Source organism: Phocoena sinus, chromosome 4 (assembly GCF_008692025.1).
Source record: "Phocoena sinus isolate mPhoSin1 chromosome 4, mPhoSin1.pri, whole genome shotgun sequence".
NCBI lineage: Eukaryota > Metazoa > Chordata > Mammalia > Artiodactyla > Phocoenidae > Phocoena > Phocoena sinus.
This window is the reverse complement of record NC_045766.1, coordinates 10,377,225-10,403,883: the sequence shown is the minus strand read 5'-3', so window position 1 is coordinate 10,403,883 and position 26,659 is coordinate 10,377,225. Positions and strand designations below refer to the sequence as shown.

General features: G+C 39.7%; 1 protein-coding gene across 1 annotated transcript in view; it reads right to left on the bottom strand.

The window, feature by feature from the left end:
- ANKRD28 (ankyrin repeat domain 28) overlaps positions 1 to 26,079 on the bottom strand; it is a 175,981-nt gene extending 149,902 nt beyond the window's left edge. Inside the window, exon 1 of the mRNA XM_032630908.1 lies at positions 25,717 to 26,079. Coding sequence (XP_032486799.1) covers positions 25,717 to 25,743 — 27 coding nt within the window. The 5' untranslated portion in view covers positions 25,744 to 26,079. The remainder of the gene's footprint in view (positions 1 to 25,716) is intronic.
- Positions 26,080 to 26,659: the final 580 nt, after the last annotated feature.

Below are 26,659 nucleotides of genomic sequence, written 5' to 3'. Positions count from 1 at the left end.
ATTTCCTTCATTCTGTTCTTTAACCCAAAGACTGACCTTTACTGACCATGGCCAGTCAGAGGAATCTTTTCTTTCAGATGTAATAGTCATGTCTTCTCACACTGGGCTAGGCTCACTATCCTGTGCCATTCACTCACTACTTAAAATTTATTCAACGTTTACCAAATATTTGCTATGTATCAGGCAACTGCTTGGTCTGGGACATGATATCTGCCTTCAAGGAATTTACAGTTAAAAATGTCAACTGAACACAAGAGAAGTGGATAGGAGCAACAACACGAAGAGTCTTGAATGCCTTACTTTAGTAATAATATAGTGCCTAGGAACATAAACTTTGAAATTAGACAGTCCTGGTCTCAATTTCCTCATCTATAAAACTGGGATAATTAACAGTAAAGAACCGTTCAAAGTATTAAATCAGACAACCCAAGTAATGGACTTAGCTATATTTAACGCTAATATTACCCTGAAGATAATGGTTAATAACTGAAAAAACTAACACACTGATGTAACTGTTCATATTTTAGAAGTATTATGCTTTGGATCCAGTAGCAAGAACAGACTGAAGGATGAGTCTAAAGTCCATAAAGACAATTAAAAGGCTGTTGCAGTAATCAATGATTCAAGTAGACAGAAAGAATGAGAATAAAAATCACCAAAGAGGTTTAGTCCTGACTCTGATAATAACTGTATAACCTTGTACAAGTTAACATCCTCTCCAGGCCTCAGTTCTCTCATCTTAAGATCTGACCTAAATGATTAAAGTTTATTTCCAGAGTACCACCTGTTTTTAACGACTTTACATTTTATGTATCTATAATGTCGGTTACAGGCATCTCTTATACAAATATCTATAACAAGAAAAACAAAAACTCCAAAGAATAATTAAATGCTAACAACTACCTTCAAAAGCAAGCAGAAAAAAGCATGCACAATGTCAAGGACTAGAAGAAAACTGCATCTGGGATTAGGCTTTCTGGGATAGCAAAAAACAAAAACAAACAAACAAAAACCTATTATAAATCTAGAAGCTGTGAGTTAAATTTTCTTTGCAATGCAGACTATCTTTATCACTTAAGTTCCCCAGTTTCCATGGAATAGCATGAAAAACTTTCAAGATATATTTTCCATAGTAAAGCCTTAGATAAACAGATTTCTAAATCATCTAATACCATTTCCTATTTTATCTCTCCATCTATTAAAACTAATAGGCAAGAAAAAGAAAACATATCCAAACTGGAAAGGAAGAAGTAAAATTACCTTTGTTCACAGACAACATAATCTTATACATAGAAAACCCTAAAGAGTCCACAAACAAAAAGAGTCCACAAACAAAAAGAATATTAGAACTAATAAATGAATTCAGCAAAGTTGTAGAATACAGAATCAACACACAAAAATCAGGGTTTTTTAATATACTAACAAACTGAAAAGGGAATTAAGAAGACAATTCCATTTACAACAGCATTAAGAATGAAATACGTGGGAACAAACTTAACCAAGGAGGCAAAAGACTTGTATGCTGAAAACTATAAAACACTGCTGAAAGAAATTAAAGAAGAAACAAAGAAATGGAAAGATATGGATTGGAAGACTTAATATTGTTAAAACGTCCATACTACACACAGTAATCTACAGATTCAATATAATCCCTATCAAAATCCCAACAATGTCTTTTTACAGATTAAAAATCCATCCTAAAATTCATATGGAATCTCAAGGAACTCTGATTGTTTTGGCAATCTTGAAAAAAAAAAGAACTTGGAGGTTTCACATTTCCTTACTTTAAAACTTACTCCAGGGACTTCCCTGGTGGTGCAATGGTTAAGAATCCACCTGCCAACACAGGGGACATGGGTTCAAGCCCTGGTCCAGGAAGATCCCACATGCCGTGGAGCAACTAAACCCATGCGCCACAACTACTGAGCCTGAGCTCTAGAGCCTGTGTGCCACAATTACTGAGCCCACATGCTGCAACTACCGAAGCCTGCAGCCTAGAGCCTGTACTCCACACAAGAGAAGCCACCACAATGAGAAACCCACACACCAAAATGAAGAGCAGCCCCCGCTCACCACAACTAGAGAAAGCCCACATGCAACAATGAAGACCCCATGCAGCGAAAAACAAATAAAGAAAAAAACAGGGCTTCCCTGGTGGCGCAGTGGTTAAGAATCCGCCCAACAATGCAGGAGCCACAGGGTCAAGCCCTGGTCCAGGAAGATCCCACATGCCGCAGAGCAACTAAGCCCGTGTGCCACAACTACTGAGCCTGTGTGCCACAACTACTGAAGCCCACGCGGCTAGAGCCCGTGCTCCGCAACAAGAGAAGCCACCACAATGAGAAGCCTGTGCACCACAATGAAGAGTAGCCCCTGCTCGCTGCATCCAGAGAAAAGTCTGCATGCAGCAACGAAGACACAATACAGCCAAAAATAAAATAAATTAAATTTAAAAAAAAGAAAAAAACGAAAACAAAACTTACTACAAAGCTACAGTAATCAAAACAGTGTGGAGCTGCCATAAAGACAAACATATAGACCAATGAAACAGAACAAAGCCCAGAAATAAACCCTCACATATATATGGTCCACAGATTTCAACAAGGGTCCCAAGACCATTCAACAGGAGAAAGGACAGTCTTTTCAACAAATGGTTTTGGAAAAACTGGGTATCCACGTGTAAAAAAATGAAGTTGGACCCTTACCTTACACCATATACAAAAATCAGCTCAAAATGGATAAAAGATCTAAACGCAAGAGCTAAAATTATAAAACTATTAGAAGAAAATGGGAAAAGCTTCATGACACTGAATTTACCAATGATTTCTTGGACATGACACCAAAAGCACAGGCAACAAAAGAAAAAGCAGATAAACTGAACTTAATAAAAACTAAAAGCTTTTGTGCATGAAAGGACACTATAAATGCAGTGAAAAGGTAACCTACAGAATGGGAGAAAATATTTGGAAATCATGTGTCTGATGAAGGATTAATATCCAGAATAGATGAAGAACTACAAACCAGTAACAAATGAAAACAACCCAATTAAAAAATGGACATTTCCCCAAAGATATACAAATGGCAATAAGCACATGAAAAGATGCTTAATATCATTAATCATTGAGAAAATACAAATCAAAACTGTAAAATAACACTGAACACATATCAGAATGGCTATTATAAAGAAAACAGAAAAACAGGCAGAAAATAACAAATGTTGGTGAGGTGCAGAGAAATTGAAACTCTTACGTGTTGTTGGTGAGAATGTAAAATGGTACAGCCATCAATGCACAAGTACAATGTGGAATTTCCTCAAAAAATTAAACACAGAATTACCATATGATCCAGCAATTCCACGTCTGGGGATATATCCAAACGAACTGGAAGTAGGGTCTCAAACAGGTACGTACATACCCATGTTCACAGCACCATTACTCACAAGAGCCTAATGGACACTTGGAAAGCAATCCAACTGTCTGTGGATGGATTAATGAATTTTTAAAATGTGGCATATACATACAATGAAATGTTATTCAGCCTTAAAAAAGATATTTTGCCACATGCTACAACATGGATGAAACTTGAAGACATTACGCTAAGTAAAAAACGTCAATCACAAAAGGACAAGTATTGTATGATCCACTTACAGGAAGCAGAATGATATCTGGTGTTTGTAAAAGGTTGGGGGATAAACGGTATAGGGAGTTAATGTTTAATACATACAGTTTCAATGTGTGAAGATAAAAGTTCTGGAGATGGGTGGTGGTGACGGTTGCACAACAATGTGAATGTATTTATAGTGTCACTGAATTGCACACCTTAAAATGACAAATGTGTTAATTTTACCATAATGAAAAATAAATAGAAGAATAATTTTTTGCTTTTATATAAATGAATAGTTTAGAGTAATATATTTTTTTGTTTGATTAATTTTGGAATGAGAAATTTTTTTTAACACCAGTGGTAAAATAGTATTCTGATGAATTCTATCACACACAAAAAAACGTTTATGAAGACCTATGCCCCTAAATATATCATGTTATTGTTCAGATAAAATAGGAATATAAGTTTAAATCATTTGATCTAAAAAAAATTTAACATGGAATTTTAAAAGGTAACTATATCCACTTAAACGTTTCAAAAAAAGTACCTTGGTGATGAGGAAAAAACTCTTTTTCAAGGCAAGTTTTTAAAGATAGAACTTCCTCACATTTAACTAGTGAAAATTAAGTATACAAATATTAATGCTAAAGTATTATTTGTATTAGAATTTGAGAAAAAACAAATTGTGGTCTTTCCTAACAATCTAGCTCCTAATCTCCACCATGAAATGACTATGGGTCACTTCAAAGGATTACAAGCCTCCTAGGAATTAAAATGCTATACAGAAAAATAACATTTAAAAAATCGGGTTAACCAAAATATTAATATCTAGGGGGAAAAGATCACTGTCTTTAAGTTGTTAACTCAACTCTTGACAAGTTTTTCTCTCTGATTTCTTCTGGATCTTCCACACCTTTGCACACCACGCAACACTTATTCATTGACCCCAAAGATACTGTTTAGGTCACAAGCCAAACTTACCCTTTACAAAGGCTTAACTAAGACCAGGCCTCTAATAAATCAGGGTAATGCTAATTATTTTATATAGATAAGAAAATATCTACGGAAAGTCTCTTTTCCTCTAAATCACTTTCAGTATGGTTCTCCTAAATGTTGCCTAAAACACAGTAACCTACCAACAATTCACTCAAACCTACAGAGCTTATTTTCAGTGTTTAAGGAAACAGAAAGCCTATTATTTCTTTATCGTTAGATAAAGCTCTAGTGTGTGTGTTAATAATTAAAATGCTCCTATCACATCCCCTTTTTTATGGGGATGCAGTCTCTTATACTTAAGGTGTTTGGTGTTTGCTAAACCTATTCATAATTTTTCTCTAAGACTCATAAAATGACACTTTTTCCACAATCATTTGTCTATTGTAACCTTTCCAAAATAATTTACCATTTCCTGTGATTGTTTCTGTCATTCTTCCAGATATAATTCTCCACTCATCTAATCTATAAGTAATGCTTTTGTAGCCCTATGAACTCAAAATTTAACCTTTGAAAATTCTGCTATATATTTTATACATTAAAAACATACTCAGGTCAAAATAAAAAGCCAGAACTTTCTATCAAGGCCCAAGGAATTTAAATCTTCTAGTCTATGGAAGCCTAAACAAACAAGAGACACAAACATAGGTTCAACAGTGTCTGAGGAACCAATCTCAGGACACCATCTGTTCAAAAATATTTTGGCCTCAGGACCCCTTCACACCTTTAAATTATTGAGGACCTCAAAGAGTTTTGTTTATGGGGGTTATTTATGTTGGTGCATTATTCAAAATTAAAAGTGAAAAATTGTTTATATACTTTCAATATTTCAAGCTTCACAGCTTCTTCACCAGGAGATTTCATCTCAAAAAACCACTTTCTCTGCTCACCCATAAATAGTAAGTAACTCATCTGTTAAAAGTTTTATCACGAGGTTACAGCAATTCAGCCACATCTTCAGGCTCCACGTCTAATTCTCTTTCTCTTGCTGTTTCCACCACATCTGCAGTTGTTTCTTCTACTGAAGTCTTGAACCCCTCAAAGTCATCCATGAGGGCTGGAACCAACTTCTTCCAAACTTCTGTCTATGTTGATTTTTTTTTTTTTAAACATCTTTATTGGGGTATAATTGCTTTACAATAGTGTGTTAGTTTCTGCTTTATAACAAAGTGAATCAGCTATACATATATATATGTTCCCATATGTCTTCCCTCTTGCGTCTCCCTCCCTCCCACTCTCCCCATCCCACCCCTCCAGGCTGTCACAAAGCACCGAGCTAATATCCCTGTGCCTTGCGGCTGCTTCCCCCCAGCTATCTACCTTACTACGTTTGTTAGTGTGTATATGTCCATGACTCTCTCTCGCTCTGTCAAAACTTACCCTTCCCCCTCCCCATATCCTCCAGTCTGTTCTCCAGTAGGTCTGCGTCTTTATTCCTGTCTTACCCCTAGGTTCTTCATGACATTTTTTTTCCCTTAAATTCCATATATATGTGTTAGCATACGGTATTTGTCTTTTTCTTTCTGACTTACTTCACTCTGTATGACAGACTCTAGGTCTATCCATCTCATTACAAATAGCTCAATTTCATTTCTTTTTAAGGCTGAGTAATATTCCATTGTGTATATGTGCCACATCTTCTTTATCCATTCATCCGATGATGGGCGCTTAGGTTGTTTCCATCTCCGGGCTACTGTAAATAGAGCTGCAATGAACATTTTGGTACATGACTCTTTTTGAATTTTGGTTTTCTCAGGGTATATGCCCAGTAGTGGGATTGCTGGGTCATATGGTAATTCTATTTGTAGTTTTTTAAGGAACCTCCATACTGTTCTCCATAGTGGCTGAACCAATTCACATTCCCACCAGCAGTGCAAGAGTGTCCCCTTTTCTCCACACCCTCTCCAGCATTTATTGTTTCTAGATTTTTTGATGATGGCCATTCTGACTGGTGTGAGATGGTATCTCATTGTAGTTTTGATTTGCATTTCTCTAATGATTAATGATGTTGAGCATTCTTTCATGTGTTTGTTGGCATTCTGTATATCTTCTTTGCAGAAATGTCTATTTAGGTCTTCTGCCCATTTTTGGATGGGGTTGTTTGTTTTTTTGTTATTGAGCTGCATGAGCTGCTTGTAAATTTTGGAGATTAATCCTTTGTCAGTTGCTTCATTTGCAAATGTTTTCTCCCATTCTGAGGGTTGTCTTTTGGTCTTGATTATGGTTTCCTTTGCTGTGCAAAAGCTTTGAAGTTTCACTAGGTCCCATTTGTTTATTTTTGTTTTTATTTCCATTACTCTAGGAGGTGGGTCAGAAAGGATCTTGCTGTGATTTATGTCATAGAGTGTTCTTCCTATGTTTTCCTCTAAGAGTTTGATAGTTTCTGGCCTTACATTTAGGTCTTTAATCCATTTTGAGCTTATTTTTGTGTATGGTGTTAGGGAGTGATCTAATCTCATACTTTTACATGTACCTGTCCAGTTTTCCCAGCACCATTTATTGAAGAGGCTGTCCTTTCTCCACTGTACATTCCTGCCTCCTTTATCAAAGATAAGGTGTCCATATGTGCGTGGGTTTATCTCTGGGCTTTCTATCCTGTTCCACTGATCTATCTTTCTGCTTTTGTGCCAGTACCTTACTGTCTTGATTACTGTTGCTTTGTAGTATAGTCTGAAGTCAGGGAGCCTGATTCCTCCAGCTCCTTTTTTCGTTCTCAAGATTGCTTTGGCTATTCGGGGTCTTTTGTGTTTCCATACAAATTGTGAAATTTTTTGTTCTAGTTCTGTGAAAAATGCCAGTGGTAGTTGGATAGGGATTGCATTGAATCTGTAGATTGCTTTGGGTAGTAGAGTCATTTTCACAATGTTGATTCTTCCCATCCAAGAACATGGTATATCTCTCCATCTATTTGTATCATCTTTAATTTCTTTCATCAGTGTCTTATAAAAGACCTGCATACAGGTCTTTCGTCTCCTTAGGTAGGTTTATTCCTAGATATTTTATTCTTTTTGCTGCAATGGTAAATGGGAGTGTTTTCTTGATTTCACTTTCAGATTTTTCATCATTAGTATATAGGAATGCCAGAGATTTCTGTGCATTAATTTTGTACCCTGCTACTTTACCAAATTCATTGATTAGCTCTAGTAGTTTTCTGGTAGCATCTTTAGGATTCTCTATGTATAGTATCATGTCATCTGCAAACAGTGACAGCTTTACTTCTTCTTTTCCAATTTGGATTCCTTTTATTTCCTTTTCTTCTCTGATTGCTGTGGCTAAAACTTCCAAAACTATGTTGAATAAGAGTGGTGAGAGTGGGCAACCTTGTCTTGTTCCTGATCTTAGTGGAAATGCTTTCAGTTTTTCACCATTGAGGATGATGTTTGCTGTGGGCTTGTCATATATGGCCTTTATTATGTTGAGGAGAGTTCCCTCTATGCCTACTTTCTGCAGGGTTTTTATCATAAATGGGTGTTGAATTTTGTCGAAAGCTTTCTCTGCATCTATTGAGATGATCATATGGTTTTTCTCCTTCAGTTTGTTAATATGGTTTATCACATTGATAGATTTGCGTATATTGGAGAATCCTTGCATTCCTGGAATAAACCCCACTTGATCATGGTGTATGATCCTTTTAATGTGCTGTTGGATTCTGTTTGCTAGTATTTTGTTGAGGATTTTTGCATCTATGTTCATCAGTGATATTGGCCTGTAGTTTTCTTTCTTTGTGACATCCTTGTCTGGTTTTGGTATCAAGGTGATGGTGGCCTCGTAGAAGGAATTTGGGAGTGTTCCTCCCTCTGCTATATTTTGGAAGAGTTTGAGAAGGATAGGTGTTAGCTCTTCTCTAAACGTTTGACAGAATTCACCTGTGAAGCCATCTGGTCCTGGGCTTTTGTTTGTTGGAAGATTTTTAATCACAGTTTCAATTTCAGTGCTTGTGATTGGTCTGTTCATATTTTCTATTTCTTCCTGATTCAGTCTTGGCAGGTTGTGCATTTCTAAGAATTTGTCCATTTCTTCCAGATTGTCCATTTTATTGGCATAGAGTTGCTTGTAGTAATCTCTCATGATTTTTTTTATTTCTGCAGTGTCAGTTGTTACTTCTCCTTTTTCATTTCTAATTCTATTGATTTGAGTCTTCTCCCTTTTTTTCTTGATGAGTCTGGCTAGTGGTTTATCTATTTTGTTTATCTTCTCAAAGAACCAGCTTTTAGTTTTATTGATCTTTGCTATCGTTTCCTTCATTTCTTTTTCATTTATTTCTGATCTGATTTTTATGATTTCTGTCCTTCTGCTAGCTTTGGGGTTTTTTTGTTCTTCTTTCTCTAATTGCTTGAGGTGCAAGGTTAGGTTGTTTATTCGAGATGTTTCCTGCTTCTTAAGGTGGGCTTGTATTGCTATAAACTTCCCCCTTAGAACTGCTTTTGCTGCATCCCATAGGTTTTGGGTCGTTGTGTCTCCATTGTCATTTGTTTCTAGGTATTTTTTTATTTCCTCTTTGATTTCTTCAGTGATCACTTCATTATTAAGTAGTGTATTGTTTAGCCTCCATGTGTTTGTATTTTTTACAGATCTTTTCCTGTAATTGATATCTAGTCTCATGGCGTTGTGGTCAGAAAAGATACTTGATACAATTTCAATTTTCTTAAATTTACCAAGGCTTGATTTGTGACCCAAGATATGATCTATCCTGGAGAATGTTCCATGAGCACTTGAGAAAAATGTGTATTCTGTTGTTTTTGGATGGAGTGTCCTATAAATATCAATTAAGTCCATCTTGTTTAATGTATCATTTAAAGCTTGTATTTCCTTATTTATGTTGATATTTTGACCTCTTCCCCTGAATCACGAATGTTCTTAACGTCATCTAGAATGGTGAATCCTTTTCAGAAGGTTTTCAATTGACTTTGCTCACAGGCATCAGAGGAATCACTATCTATGGCACCTATAGCCTTACAAAATGTATTTCTTAAATAATAAGACTTGAAAGTCAAAATTATTCCTTGAGCTGCATATGGATGTTGTGTTAGCAAGTATGGAAACAACATGAATCTCACTGCATTGACACATTTCCCTCAGAGCGCTTGGGTGACTAGGTGCACTGTCAATGAGCAGTCATCTTGAATCTTTTCTTCTGAGGAACAGGTCTCAACAGTGGGCTTAAAATATTCAGTAAGCCATGTTTTAAACAGATGTGCTGTCATCCAGGCCTTGTTGTTCCATTTATGGAGGACAGGCAGAGTAGAGAGCATAATTCTTAAGGGCCCCAGGATTTTCAGAATCCAAGCACTGGCTTCAACTTAGTCCCCAGCTGCATTAGCCCCTAACAAGAGTCAGCCCATCCTTTGAGGCTCTGAAGCCAGGCACTGACTTCTCATCTCCAGCTATGAAGTCCTAGATGGCATCTTCTTCAACTGAATGCTGCTCACCTACATCAAAAATCTATTCCTTCATTACCTTAGCTAAATCTTCTAGATAATTTGTGGCAGTTTCTATGTGAGCACTCACTGCTTCGCCTTGCACTTTCATGTTATGGAGATGGCTTCTTGCCTTAAACCTCATGAACCAACCTCTGCTAAGCTTCAAACTTTTGCAGCTTCCTCACCTCTCTCAGCCTTCACAGAACTGAAGAGAGTTAGGGCCTTGCTCTGGATTAGACTTTGGTTTAAGGGAATGTGGTGGCTGGTTTGATCTTCCATCCAGACCACTAAAACTTTCTCTATGTCAAGAAGTACAAACTACTATAAATAAAATAAATAAGCTACAAGGATATACTGTACAACACAGGGACTATAATTTTTTATAATTACTGTAAAATAGAGTATAATCTTTAAAAATTGTGAATCACTATGTTGATTGAAACTTATACTGTATATCAACTACACCTCAATTTAAAAAAAAAAACTTTCTCCATATGAGCAATAAGACTGCTTTGCTTTCTTATCATTCGTGTGTTCAATGGAGTAGCACTTTTAATTTCCCTCAAGAACTTTTCCTTTGCATCCATTCACAACTTGGCTAATTGCTTCAAAGGGCCTAGCTTTCGGCCTATCTGGGCTGTTGACATGCCTTCCTCACTAAGCTTAATCATTTCTAGCTTTTGACTTAAAGTGAGAGTTGTGTGACTCTTCATTTCAAGAAGTACTTAGAGACCATTAGTAGTGCTATTTATTAATTGGCCTAATTTCAGTATTGTTGTGGCTCAGAGAATAAGGAGGCCAGAGGAGAGGGAGAGAGAGCAGTCAGGACACACACATTTATGGATTAAGTTCACCGTCTGATACAGACACGGTTCATGGCACCCCAAAACAGTTACAATTTCATCAAAGATCACTGATGACAGATAACCATCACAAATAAAATAATGAAAGAGCTTGAAATATTGCAAGAATTACCAAAATGTGACTCAGAGACACCAAGTGAACAAATGCTGTTGGAAAAATAGCGCCAACAGACTTGCCTGACACAGGGCTGCCACAAACCTTCAAGGTGCAGAAAACGGAATATATGCGAAGCACAGTAAAGCAAAGAAAAGCACAATAAAACAAGGCCTTCCTGTACATACATACAGGTTTCTCTACACAGACATTCAGTTTTGCCCAGGGCCAAAAACGGGTATGTGTGCATGCGCGCGCACACACAGACGCACACACAGGCTCCATGCATTCAGAAGTGCCAAACTCAACATTAACTACTAATGCTTTCTCCAAGCGGCTTGTTTAAAGCAGGGTTTCTCAACCTCTGCAATACTGACACTGTAGAGCAGGTGGTTCTTTGTTGGGGGTGGATGTCTTCTTGTTCACTGTACAATGTTTAGCACCACCCTTGGCCTCTATCCAATAGATGCCAGTAGTATCCTTTCCCCCCTCCCCAGTTATGACAATCAAAAATGTCCCCATGGGCTTCCCTGGTGGCGCAGCGGTTGAGAGTCCGCCTGCCGATGCAGGGGACACGGGTTCGTGCCCCGGTCCGGGAAGATCCCACATGCTGCAGAGCGGCTGGGCCCGTGAGCCATGGCCGCTGAGCCTGCGCGTCCGGAGCCTGTGCTCTGCAACGGGAGAGGCCGCAACAGTGAGAGGCCCGCGTACCGCAAAAAAAAAAAAAAAAAAAAAAAGTCCCCAGTCATTAGAGAAATCCCATCCCCCACCACTGAAAATCACTGTTTTGGAAAAGTCATCTAGGAAGCCTGACCTTGCCTTTTGTTGTTGTTAAAAATGGGAGGTGGGGGGGTAATAAATTCCATTCTAGCTCTTTCTTCTCACCACTCCTAGATTTAATTATCTGCTGGTGGAAAGGAACTGTCCATTCTGAGTCTTACCTGCAAGCAATACTTGGAAAACAATACTGAATTAAACTCTTCTTTCTAGGGAACTCAATCAGGTTTTCCCAATTTCAAGAGTGGAGAAATTCAGTAAGGAGATATATATATATATATATATATATATATATATATCTTCTGTACCTTATGCACATTACCGCATGTCTGAGAAGGAAGATAGCCCAGTGGTTCTCAGCCTTGGAAGTGCATATCAAAATAACCTGAGATGCTTTTTAAAAAAATATATAGGTATCAGGGTCCCATCTCAGATACACCTAATCAGAATTCTTTACTCATCCAGCAATTATCTGAACGTCCACTATATGCAAAGCATTACTGTAGGTGATGGGGATACAGCAGTAAATAACAGACATAGTCCCTGCCCTCTTAGAGTTCACATTCCAGTAGAGGGAGACAGACCATAAATATAGTCATATAAAGAGAATTATTTCAGATAGAACCACAGGGATATAAAACAGTGTAATGGAACCAATTTCCTGCATTCTCACCAATATCAGTAGATAGTATCAAAGTATTGAATGCGGTAGGTGAAAATGTTTCTTTTGCATTTCAGTATTCAGGAAGCCTATGATATAAATTACACGCCTAAATTTCTTGTTACGTGTTTAGTACTGGGCAAAACTGTGGCCCTTACTCTTTGGGAAATTATAAGCTCAAGACTAAATAGGTAAATTCTCTCACAGCTTCAATTCTAACTTCCATGAGTTCAATGAAAACACTACGTCAAACTTTTGAAAGTGGTTCAGTTTAATGATTTTATAAATGGGGGGTAAAGATCCTGCACTCCTAAACGCAAATGCAGGCAATAACAGAATAGTCCAAAAAAAAGGTTGCCTCCTGCAGAAGTTATTCAAAGGAAAAAAAACATCCACTGACAAACTGACAGTCACAAGGACTGTTCACAACAAAATCTGGCACGACTGAGTGAGGGAGGGGACTTCTCTTCCTCTCATTTTATACTTCTGTGAAAAATTGGTACCAAAAACCTGGAATAAGTAAGTTTTCTGCTCTTCAATTTTTCCTAAGAAGCAAAAACAAACAAACAAAAAGCACAAAAAAACCCCCCAAAACAACAATCAAAACAAAAACCTCTTATATATCCTTTCTATGGTTAAAAAAAAGTCGTGAGTATGAAGAAAAGGAAACCCACTTACACTGTTGGTGGGAATGTAAACTGGTACAGCCACTATGGAGAACAGTATGGAGAGTCCTTACAAAACTAAAACTAGAGGCTTCCCTGGTGGCGCAGTGGTTGAGAGTCCGCCTGCTGATGCAGGTGACATGGGTTCGTGCCCCGGTCCAGGAAGATCCCACATGCCGCGGAGCGGCTGAGCCCGTGAGCCATGGCCACTGAGCCTGTGCGTCTGGAGCCTGTGCTCCGCAACGGGAGAGGCCACAACAGTGAGAGGCCCGCATACCGAAAAAAAAACAAAAAAACAAAAAACTAAAACTAGTGTTGCCATATGATCCAGCAATCCTACTCCTGGGCATATATCTGGAGAAAACTAAAATTCAAAAAGTTACATGCACCCCTATGTTCATAGCAGCACTATTTCCATTGACAGATGAATGGGTAAAGAAGGTGTGGAATATTGGCCATAAAAAAGAATGAAATAATGCCATTTGCATCAACATGGATGGACCAAGAGATTAACATACTAAGTGAAGTAAGTCAGAAAGAGAAAGACAAATGCCATATGATATCACTTATATGTAGAATCTAAAATATGACACAAATGCACTTATTTACAAAACAGACTCAGACATAGAAAACAAACTTATGGATGAGAACTATTACATATATAGAATGGATAAACAACAAGGACCTACTGTATAGCACAGGGAACTATATTCAATATCCTGTGATAAACCACAATGAAAAAGAATATGAAAAAAATGTATAGGTGTAACTGAATCACTCTCTGATATTAACACATTGTAAATCAACTCTACTTCAATAAAATAAATTAAAAAAACAAACAAGAAAACAAACTTATGGTTACCAAAGAGGAAAGGAGGTGGGGGAGGGACAAATTAAGAGTTTGGGATTAACAGATACACACTACTATATATAAAATAGATAAACCACAAGGTCCTACTGTATAGCACAGGGAACTATACTCAATAGCCTGTGATAAACCATAATGGAAAAGAATATATATATATCTCTTTGCTGTATACCAGAAACTAACACATTGTAAATCAACTATACTTCAAAAATAAATAAAGTTCTGAGTATCATATAAGAAAAAGATCAAACACTTCTGTCATATCAAAACTACTAAAAGGTACCACTTACATATACCCAGCCTTTAAGAATCAGAAAAAATGGTCAGATGCCAGAAGATGTTTATCTAATGTTTCAATACACACTCCATTCCACACACACACAGCAGCAACCTATTCATTCTGTAACAGTGGTTCTCAAATGGATGCTTCACAAACTTCACAGACTGCTCCCATGGTTCCCACTCCACAAACTGTAACTCTGTCACAAATTTGTAAATATTTTACGCCTGCAAGGAAGCAGCTACTTTTAGTAGCTACTAAAAGTCTCAAATTTAAAAGAACTGAAAAGACAAAGAATTTAAATAATATTCCCCAATCACAATGGAATTAAATTAGAAAAAACCCCAAAAATTTAGGAAATCCACAAATGTTTGGATATTAAACAAGACACTTCTAAAGAACACTTGGGTCAAGCACAAAATCACAAGGGAACTTTTTAGTTAGAATGTATTTTGAACTGACTGAAAACAAAACCAAAACATATCAAAATTTACAGAAAAGGAAATTTATAGCTGTACACACGGATATCAGAAAAGAAAGACCTCAAGTAAGCTTCCAGCTTAAGCAATAAGAAAAAAGCAAACTAAATCCAAAGTAAGCAGAAGGAAAGAAATTATGTTAGAGGAAAAAATCAATACCATAGAAAAGATAAAAATAGGGGGAAAAAAATCAATAAAACCAAAAGTTGGTTCTTTGAAAAGACCAATAAAACTGACAAACCTTTAGCTAGACTGAGGAAAAAAATAATGAAGACAAATTACTAAAATCAGGAATAAAAAGGGGTACATCACCACCAACCTTAGAGAAATCAAAAGGATTATGAGGGAATATTTTAACAAGTTTATGCCAACAAATTAGATATCTTAGATAAAATGAAAAAATTCCCTGAAAGACACAAATTACCAAAACTGACTCAAGAGGAAACAGAAAATCTGAAGAGATCTATAACAAGTGAAGAAACAGAACTACTAATTTAAAAGTTTATCACGAAGAAAAGGCCTGGCCCACACAGCTTCACTGGTGAATTCTACCAAACACTTAAAGAAGAAATACTACAAATCCTTCACAAACTCTTCTAGAAGAGAGCAGAGAACACTTCCCAGTTCATTCTATGAGACCAACATTACCCTCATACCAAAGAAATAGACATCACAAGAAGAGAGAGATAAAATATTAGCAAGCCAGGGCTTCCCTGGTGGCACAGTGGTTGAGAGTCTGCCTGCCAATGCAGGGGACACGGGTTCTTGCCCTGGTCCCAGAAGATCCCACATGCCGCGGAGCTGCTGGGCCCATGAGCCATGGCCGCTGCGCCTGCACGTCCGGAGCCTGTGCTCCGCAACGGGAAAGGCCACAACAGTGAGAGGCCTGCGTACCGAAAAATATATATATATATCAGCAAGCCAAACCCAGCAACACACAAAAGGGATTACATAACTTGGCTCTTCTTAAAACATTAAACAGAAGCTTACCATACAATTCAGCAACTCATACGAATCTTCCCAAGCAAAATTAAAACACACATCTACACAAATTGAAGATTTGTAGCAACCCTGCATTGTCAAATTATGGTTCACATTTTTAAGCAATATTTTTTAATTAAGGTATGTACATTGGTTTTTTTTAAGACATAATGCTGCTGCACACTTAATACACTACAGTACAGTGTAAACGTAACTTTTACATGCACTGGGAAACCAAACAATTCACATGACTTGTTTTATTGCAATATTTGCTTTATTGCAGTGGTCTGGAACCAAACCTGCAATATCTCTGAGGTATACCTATAAATTAGTGGTTGCCTAAGGTTAAGAGAAAGGAGGGGAGGTTAGGAGTAATGGGAGTAACTGCTCACTGGCCCAGGGCTTCTTTTTGAGGTGATAAATATTCCAAAATTAGATTGTGGTTGATAGTTGCACAACTCTGAGTTTACTAAAAACAAAACAAAAAAAACACATTGAATTATACATTATTTAATTTATAATTATTAAATTATTTTAATGTACAGGTTTTGTGAATTATATCTCAAAAAAGATGTTAAAAACAAATTCCAGCTCAGATTTAGTTTCTTTGCCCAAGGTCATACAGTAAGGAAGTGGAAGAGCTAAGTCCCAAGCCAAAGTATTTCAATACAGTAGTGGCTGCCATTTATCAAGTGCCAATTATGTGCCAGGGGTTTTACACACTCTCATTTAATTCAACAATTCAGCAAGCTAGACACAACTACCTCCCTTTTCTAGGCAAGGAAACACAAACTTAAGTGAAATAACTTGCCCAAGGTCACAAAGGGAATAAATAAATGAGCCAGAATTAAAAGTATATGTTCCAGCATTCCAGACATTCAATTAAGACTATCATAGTTGTCTTCCATATCCATGAATGACATCTACTAATATTTACTTAACCTTTTCTTTAAGTCATTTGCTTCTTTTGCCCAACAAAGCCACAGGAAAGAATGAAGGCATAACCTGAGAGGGTAATACTGGGGCTACAGACAAGAGTAGAAAAGGTAGAGGATAAGAATGTAAGATTGACTTTAACAGCGCCAATGGGGGGAACTGTGGGTAAAGTGCCCACTGAGAGTCAAGGCTTGCTGAGAAGACGGCACAGCCTGAGAAGGGGTGGGAATGGAAAGGAACGACAAATTCCAAGAGGCAGCAGACTGAGGTGAAGGGGAAGAGACTGAGGTGTGTGTAAGTTAGGAACTGAGGGTGGCAAAGGGTTTAAGAAAGGAGGCTGAGGTGGAAAAACAGAGATGAAAGCTGCAAGATGAGTAGGAATGATTAATACGAAAGGGTACAATGAAGTGAGCTGGGAAACCCCCAAACAGGCCAGAGGAAAGTGAGACTGAAGCAGGACACCAGGCTACGGTCTTGAGTAGACTAGAAGCAAGGAAATGTGGGTCAACACCTGGAAGTCCAAGTAGACAGGTCACCCTGTAAAATCTCAAGAAACACACCAGTAGGAAAAGCTGTCCCACACTTCAGAAAACACTACCCTACCCAATACTGCTCGAATCAGGAGCTCAAGACTTCTCAAGAGGTCAGTCAGTTTGTGGCCAAATTGAACTTAACCAACTAGGTGAAGTAGGTTCCAACACAGCAAAGCTCAGCTTCATTGTAGGTGAAAAGACGGGACAACCAATGATGAAAAAAGTTATGGTCAGACAAAAGGAATTCCAAGTTCAAAACTGTGGCTCCAAGACTTTGAGGAAACTAGAAAGTGAACAGGTAAGGAGTTCTTTTGACTATAATAGAATCTGGAGTGGAACATTGTTAGTAAGGAAAGAAAACACACACAGGTTGATTAGCAACATTTTAAAAGCAATAATTCAATAGCCAAAACACAGAAGGTTCTAAACCAGTAATACATCAGAACATACAAAATAATCCATGTACTGCTGATCATTTGTAATAGTTATGCAATCAAGTCAGTACATCTAAATTTATGTGAAAATGATATATAGAAATTCAGCTTTATGATAAAAGATTAAAAATAAGTTGTTTTATTAAGAGGCTATTTAAAATAATTCAGTTTCTTTAAAATAGCAAGGTGGATTAACCATTATTTAACATATACACAATCTTCCAAAACATTTCTATAATACACCCGCATCGTCGTTTCATTTACAACTCCGGACTAGTTTCTAAGTTGGGAAATACTCCCACCACGTTCCCTCCGTTGTCCCCGCTACAGTATCAAATGAGAATGTCTGCAAGGTTACAGCCCCCAGCCCTCCTCTACTGAAGTCTCTCGATTCCAGACCTCTCTATTTGAATCATTCAACTAACAGACATGCTGGTTTCTAACTACCTGCCTATACCTTGGATTAGACTACTTACTGGCTCTGTGTGACTAATACTACACCTGCTCTTCCGATCTGTTCAGCTGGCTTCAACTGCACTGCCCACCCTTCATGCTGCAGTTTGCTTTTACATCCCTTAAAAGCCAGCTGTTGTTAACTCTGAAGTCCAACTAACTCCATTTCTCCAGGATGTGAATGTCACTTGCCTTGCTGTTTATAAAGTTCTCCCAGGGACACCATTCTCACTCTTGGCATAACCCAATCTGGCACTCTTGGAACTATACACCGCCTAGCATACAAGCTTTCAAAAAGTGGGGGAAACCTCTCACCATTCAGAGAACTATCCAACATAGATGCCTTTTGTTTACCCATCTACATACACATCCACACCAAACACATACATAAAATCTTTCAAAGTCCTGTTTGAATTATCTGATTTTATCTTAATTAATTTACACCAATAAAAATACAATACTAAAGATAGCTACGTAGGTCCTTTCTGACTTTCATCATTTTTAATCCAGGAGCTCCCTCAAAAGGAAAAGAGGGGACTTCCCTGATGGCGCAGTGGTTAAGAATCCGCCTGCCAATGCAGGGGACATGGGTTCGAGCCCTGGTCCAGGAAGATCCCACATGCCGTGGAGCAGCTAAGCCCGTGCGCCCTAACTACTGAGCCTGCGCTCTAGAGCCCTTAAGCCACAACTACTGGAGCCCACGTGCCGCAACTACTGAAGCCCGTGCGCCTAGAGCCTGTGCTCCGCAACAAGAGAAGCCACTGCAATGAGAAGTCCGCACACCGCAACAAAGAGTAGCCCCCGCTCACCACGACTAAAGAAAGCCAGCACATAAGCCACAAAGACCCAATGCAGCCAAAAATAAATAATTTATTTAAAAAAAATGTAGTGTTCAACTGTAATAACTTGCATTCTAGGCTTCCAGAACAAGCATTTGTGTCAGAAACAACTGCTTCCTAATTTCCCTTTTTAAATATCTTGTCCTGTGCTGCATGCTTTAATATTACCTGTGACCTTAAATCCGCAAGAGTAGAAAAGACATAACCTTTAACCTTATAATAAATCAAAGATGAAACCATCACCAATTAAGAATCTGAACTTAAATTTACTGCTTATACGTGAACTTTAGCTGTGGGAGTAGTAATTCTATCTAGACTTTGCTTTGTATGACAACCAGTATACACGAAGAATCCTGGCAACTTTTCTTAAAATCAGTATCACATAAGGAAGGTAGATGAATCCCTTAATAGTATAACGAAGAACTGGGGCTAGGGACCGGAGTAGAAATCAAACCTAAAGTACTTGGGAACTTTAATCATCGTGTACAATATACTGTAACTGGAGATTTCATTTAATTTTCATTTTAAATTATAAGTATTACTCAGTGATTGGCTTGATGTGAACTGTCCACAGGATACATTATCCAGAACAAAAAGGCTTAATCCTCAACTATTTCCTCCAGGCACAGAACATTTTCCAGGGGCATCTCAGTCTAGCCCAGGTATATGAATTTTACATTAGACTAGAAAAACGAAAAGGAAATAAAATGCCGAAAAACCTAATACAAACCAAACCTAACTACTTGGCTTATCTGCTTTTTTTTCACTACGATAATCAATGCTCAATTGCATTTTAATGTGTGATTGACCCTAGTGGGACTATGCAACAAAAAAACTTATCACTTGTTATATGAATATAAGACATAATTGTAAAAAAAAAAAAAAAGACATAATTGTACACATAAGTGAGTCATTATTACAGCTATAACGATCCTTTAAAGATGTACTCATTTCCATTCAAACTTTGGCTTAGTAATTAATATACTCAGTTTATACTAAATTAAAAGGTTTTACATATGTTCTGAATTACAGCAGTAGCCACCTAACCAGTCTTGGGTGTCCCTATTTGTCTTTTATAATCTACTCTTCTAAAACCTGTAATGGAGCGGTTATTTAACTTTGGGGTATCATGGGCCCCTCAGAAGATCTAATAAAACTATGAACCCTCTTGAGAAAAGTACATTTATGCACATTCCCCCTGAAGCTCTTCACAGCCTAGCTTAGACTTCCCATCACCTACCAATCCGTCCAAACTTCTTAACCTTGTATTCCAAGTACTTTGTAATGTAGTCACTGTTAATTCAACTAATCTACCTCCAGTCCTTTCCAACTACACCCACCAATCGGGTCTATTGCCTAACTATCCCAACAGAAATATACCATCCTCTTTTTCTGGCTTGCCTTCTGGGTTCCCTCTTGTTGCTTTCCTGCCCAAATGTTTGCTCTCAACAAACCCTTTCTGTGGACCTAAAATACCTCCCTTGCCATGAGAGTTTCCCTCTGCCTACAATCAGATTATCTGATCCTTTCTGAATTCAGAATCATGTTATCTCCATCTCTTATGGAGCACTCCATGTTCTACACTGTATTATACAAAGCATTCAAAAAAAAAGTCAAGAAACATAGAACACACTTATTTCTGAATTATATAGTAGTTACATTTCCAAAGAATATGCTCCATGTTTTTCCTCAACTTCTATAAACCTTTTCATGTGAAGTATCTCAGACGCTGTACATTTATTTATGCATGTCTTCGCTCATTTTCTTGCCAATAAGATTCTTAGGAACAGAGATGGTAGCTACTCTACCCTGTGTCCCCCACAATCTCCAACACAAAGCAAGGAGACACTCGATATGGAATACTTGAACATATGGGCATCAGTGTTTTGGGGGCATTTCATACATTCTGTATCCCCAATTACAAGATTTTTCAAGGATCATCTAGTTTTTTCTCCTACTGAAAAGTCAAATAATGCTCTACCCTTAGTGAATGCTTGACAAGTGAGAACTTACTATCTGAAACAGTGATTTATTCTCATCCATACAATATCTACTCATTGATATGCCAACTTTGTTCAAAAAAAAAAAAAAAAACCATGGGCTTCCCTGGTGGCACAGTGGTTGAGAGTCCGCCTGCCGATGCAAGGGACACGGGTTCGTGCCCCGGTCTGGGAAGATCCCACATGCCGCGGAGCAGCTGGGCCCGTGAGCCATGGCCACTGAGCCTGTGCGTCCGGAGCCTGTGCTCCGCAACAGGAGAGGCCACAGCAGTGAGAGGCCCGCGTACCGCAACAAAAAAAACAAAAAGAAAATCCTTCAATATATCAAGAATTCTTACCTAATGACCATTAACCCAGGAGGGAACACAAAGATGGCTCCTACACAAAAATAATCCAAATGTGAAAACTATTATCCTTTTTAGTACTACTGCAAACAAAGTTTAACTTGAGTTATAAAACCAACTCAGAAAACAGAAAAAAACAACATCCAAACTATACATATGCACACTACCAGAGGCAATAAAACAGCACAAAAGTATAGAAACTTTTTTTAGAAAGTCTTAAACATGATATAAAAGTTTCTAATTGATTCACGCTAAAAGTATTATGCCAAGTGAAACAAGTCAGACATAAAAGGCCATATTGTATGATTTCATTTATATGAAATATAACAGGCAAATGCATAGACATAGAAAGTAGATTAGTGACTGCCAGGAGGTAGGAGGAGGGAAGAACAAGGAGTGACTGCTAATGGCTTTTTTAAAGACTTTTTATTTTTATTTTTTAATTTATTCTTGGCTGCATCGGGTCTTCGTTGCTGCGCGCGGGCTTCTCATTGCAGTGGCTTCTCTTGTTGCGGAGCGTGGGTTCTAGAGCACAGGCTCAGTAGTTGTGGCGCACGGGCTTAGTTCCTCTAGGGCATCTGGGATCTTCCCAGACCAGGGCTCGAACCCAGGTCCCCTGCATTGACAGGTGGATTCTTAACCACTGCGCCACCAGGGAAGTCTGGCTAATGGCTTTTTGGAGTGATGAAAATGTTCTGGAATTAGACAGTGGTAATGGTTGTACAATTTTGTGAATATACTAAAAACTACTGAACATTTTAAAAGGGTGAATTTCATGGTATGCAAATTATATCTCAATTTTTTTTAAGTTTATGACCATTTTGGCTATTTTATCTCAGAGAAAACTGTTTTTTAATAGGAATCTAATTTTATAATAGCTTGTTTCCTCAAGCTGATCTAAACTAGTGGTTATAAACTGGTCCCCCTTTTTAAAACCACGGCTTTGAATTTTTCTCAATGTTATCTACCAACTTGCCAACACTTATAAATAGAAATTTTTCATAAGAATCTGTATTTCTGGCTTCCTACAAAAAACTGGAGTTCTAAAAATACTAGGCACACCTGCACAGAAATAATGGCCTGGAGCGAACAGCAGCTAACATACCTGCTATTTGCCATGATCCCCATCACTCCCTATTGTGTCCTAGATACTGAAGCCAAGTATCAGCCGCCATTTAGCTCCCCAGTTGTGAGTTTGTTACCCCTGAACCAAACAAAGACCATCTACCTTTCTTATTAGGGTATACTATGAATCACTGCTGATAAAATGTAAGCCTGTAACTGGTCTGAGGGTACAAATTTCCAGCTATAAAATGAGTAGATCTGGGGATCTAATGTACAGCATGGTAACTATAATTAACAATGCTCTATTATATATACATAATTGAAAGCTGCTAAGAGAAGTAGATCTTAAATGTTATCTCCACACACATACAAACACACACGAATGGTAATTACATGAAGGGATGGAAGTGTTAACTAACTTACTGTGGTAAGCATTTCACAATATATACATGTATAAAATCAAAGCTATACAACTTAAACTTACATATGTTATATATCAATAATATCTCAATAAAGCTGGAAAATAAATTTTAAATGTAACCATGTATGATTACATTTTTAGTAACTGCAAAGAGAAAAAACCTGACAGTGACACCTGTTGAACAAAATCCTGCAACTGTTACAGATTCGTGCTGTTATAAACACTTTTATGTGGGGGGAAAGAATCCAGGGACGTTTCCTACAAACAGGAAACAAATTCTTTTCATTTCATTTACAATTGAAAGTTATTTTCACCTACTAATAGAAAATAGCACAGTAGTAACTTCTTACCCCCATATTGGTGTTGGCACAAAATGAGGGAAAGCTGTCTTACTCATTGCCATTGATTGGATATGAAAACAAACTGCTTTATTTACTCACTGATTTTATGTTTAAACCATCTAGAACCCCCTGATGCTTATATGCACAAAGAAAAACAACCCCTACCCACGTTTAGCTTCTATGTAATAGACTGTATTTAGAAAGATGGGAGAAAACAAAATACAGGGTGTACATGGAAATAACATAGAAAAGTAGATTCTACTACCTCCTAGCTCAAGTGTAAATGACTGAGCTAAATGCTATGTCAACTACCTTTCAGCTTTAAAATTCTGTGTACTTAAACAGATCTCTTCCTTTCCTCCAAATAAAATAATTCGTCTAGCTGAACTGCCTGTCCTGTAGATGGGAAAGGGTAAAATAGTATTTGCATTCCATTTCATTTGTACCATCGCTTTTAAGAGCTAATAAAATATCAACACATAAGATGACTTCTAAAAGCAGCTATTCCCTTCCTGAGCCAATTACTTAGTAGTTTATTAGAGGTAAACCCCAAGGTTCTTCCCCCCCACCCTGCCCCAGCCATGCCACTTCATTAACTTGCCCAAATACCTTCAAGTTTACAGGTGACATTTTACATATCATCTTTACCACCAAGTATTAATAGATATTATATAAAACTGGAGTAGCATCACAATTGTTTCACAGCTGCAATTCCTAAATACACAAATGCAAAGGTGCAATTGGATTTTATGTCCAACTGAAAATACAATCCTGTTTCTGTTTAAATCTGATGGTGAATAAAATGAGATGCTCTCCCAAAAGTTCACCAAATTTCTAACACACATAATCCAAACAACTTTCTTCAAAAGCGTAAGACGAGAAACAAAACAAAAATTGTTACCTCAACTATAAGTTATGGAACCACAAGGTGCCATTAGATTGGTAAAGATTAGTGGAGACCCTGGATCTTGAGTTACACACCATTAAGAGTACAACGTGAGTTAACTGTACAGGAATTGGTTTCTGCTTTACCTCTTATTCTTTAATAGTGCTGCCCCACAGAACTTTCTGATGATACAGATGCTCCACACCTGTATTGTCCAATACCATAATCAAGAGCCACGTGGGGCTATGGAGCACCTGAAACGTGGCTAGCAGGAATGAAGAACTGAATTTATTTTATTTAAAATTAAAATTAATTTAGGGACTTCCCTGGTGGTGCAGTGGTTAAGAATCCGCCTGCCAATGCAGGGGACACGGGTTCGAGCCCTGGTCCGGGAAGATTCCACATGCCAAGGAGCAACTAGGTCTGTGCACCACAACTACTGAGCCTGCGCTCTAGAGCCCGAGAGCCACAACTACTGAAGCCCGCGCACCTAAAGCCCGTGCTCCGCAACAAAAAAAAGCCACTGCAATGAGAAGCTCGTGCACCGCAATGAAGAGCTGCCCCCGCTCACCGCAACTAGAGAAAGCCGGCACACAGCAACAAAGACTCAACGCAGCCAAAAATAAATAAATAAATTAAAGTTAATTTAAATTTAAGTTGCCACATGTGGCTAGTGGCTATCATACTGGACAATGCTGTTCCACAATTTGAAATACAAAGTATAAGCTTGACTAAACACTAGAGTTTTTCAAAGTATCATGTCCTGATGATGTTAACACCAACTAAAAACTTTCTGATACCAAATGATACACAAGTTCAGCCATCAGCCTAAACAGAAAAGTCACTTATTAAATGACACTACTTAGATTCAGAATTTAAGGTACAATATTCACTGAGACAACACTGAAAAATATATCTCAAGTTTTTCCCTCACTGTTTTTCAAAAGGGGAACTCACTTTCGGAATAGTTTCCCCATACATGCAATTACCTTCCCTTCAAATCTGTTCATTATCTTCTGTTCAGAAAAACAAATGGCAAAGATAAATTCTCAGCACTAAGGAGTCTACTGCGATTCGGTATATTTCACACGTTAATTTCCCTTTTCCTTCAAGGAGAGATTCAGATGTTTGGAAACCTCTGCATCGCCTGAAAGCCTTGTTACCCATCGTTCAACGTTTTCAGGTGTACAAGTAATTCTGATACAGTTACGATTTCGTTCCTAGACACAAAATATTTCCTCAATCCAAGAGTCATGACAGTTTACCGCACTTCAGGTATTCTTGTATCAGCTCTTCCTGAGTCAAGAAAAGTAACCAAGATGGTGCACAAGATGTCAGAAGAAAACAAGTGTGGGAACTTACACGTTGAATAACTACTCCCTGAGCAAAATCTCCTTTGACCCAGAGAGTCGGCCTCGAACTACCCGGCGACGCCAACAAGCCAGCAAGGTCGTGACCCTCGGTCACGGCCGCCGGCAGCGCCCCGCCTGGCTGCGGGAAGCCACCTGTTAGGCCCCGACCTCACCTGGAGAGGAGGCGCGGACCCGGACGCGGGCGCCCGGCGCTAGCGCGGACCCGCCCCTCCGGCGGCGGCGGCAGCCGGAGGCGGCACGTGGGCTCCCCCGGCCGGGCTGCGCTGACAGGCGGGCCGCCGCGACCCCCGAGGTGTCCCCGCCTCCCTCGCACCGCCCCGCCGAGCGGGCGCCCAGCGGCCCACACCGCCGGCCCCCCCTTCCTCCCGCCTTCCCTCCCACCCCCGGGCCTGCCGCCCCTCGCCTACCTGGTCGCGGAGTTTGAGGAACGCCATGGCGGTCGGCGCCGCCCGGCCACCGCTCCCGCCCTAGGAGCTTCGCCTGCGCCCGGAGGCGGCGGGTCGGCGGCAGTGAGCTAAGGAGTCCGCGGGCAGGGGGCGGCGCCGCCTCCCCGCCGCCCTCCGCAGCCGAGAGATGAGGAACCGGAGGATCCCACCTCCTCCTCGAGGACTCCCCGCCCTCCTCCTTCCTTTCTTTCTTTTTCCCTCCGCTGTCTCCGCAGCCGCTGCCGCCTCACGCCCCCTTCCCGAGACAGCCGGGCAGCCCCCGCGGCCGCCCCGCTCCAGCCCGCGGCAGCCGCGGTATCCAAACTCCACTCCACAATATTACCACCACCGCCCGCCGCGATTGGCGGCCGCGCGGGGGAGAGGCCAGAGTAAGACGAGCGCCCATTGGCCACGCCGCCTCGCTCGCTCGGGCCCCGCCTCCCGGATGGGCAAGGGCGGGGGAGGAAGCGGTGAGGGTGGGCGCGGAGCCTGGCGCACTGGGCGGGGGCGAGCGAGGGAGCGGAGCCGGGGGAGGGGCAGCCAGGTGCCTCGGGCGCGCGCCCTGGGCGAGGTGGGAGGAGCCCGGGCTTGAGGTGCGGGTCCCGGGAAGTGGGGGGTAACTGCCCGGGGCTCGCACGTGGAGGGAGCGTGCAGAACGCTCCCTAAAGCCGGAGGAGACTGCAGGGGCTGGGTGAGGGGTGAGGGGCCGGAAAGGGGGTGAGAGGTGGGCACCTGGAGGCTGCTGCCTTCCTGGGAGCGGCGAGGGGAGGGTGGCGAACAGGACTTGCACGTGGAGGGGGAGTGAGGATTCGCCCCTGGGCTTCCGCAGGATGCAAGAGCCAAGGGAGTGGGGTGAGAGATGGTCACCGGGAAGCGGCTGTCCTCCCGGGGGTTGGGGGGCGGGCAGGAGGGCAGGGCCGGAGGG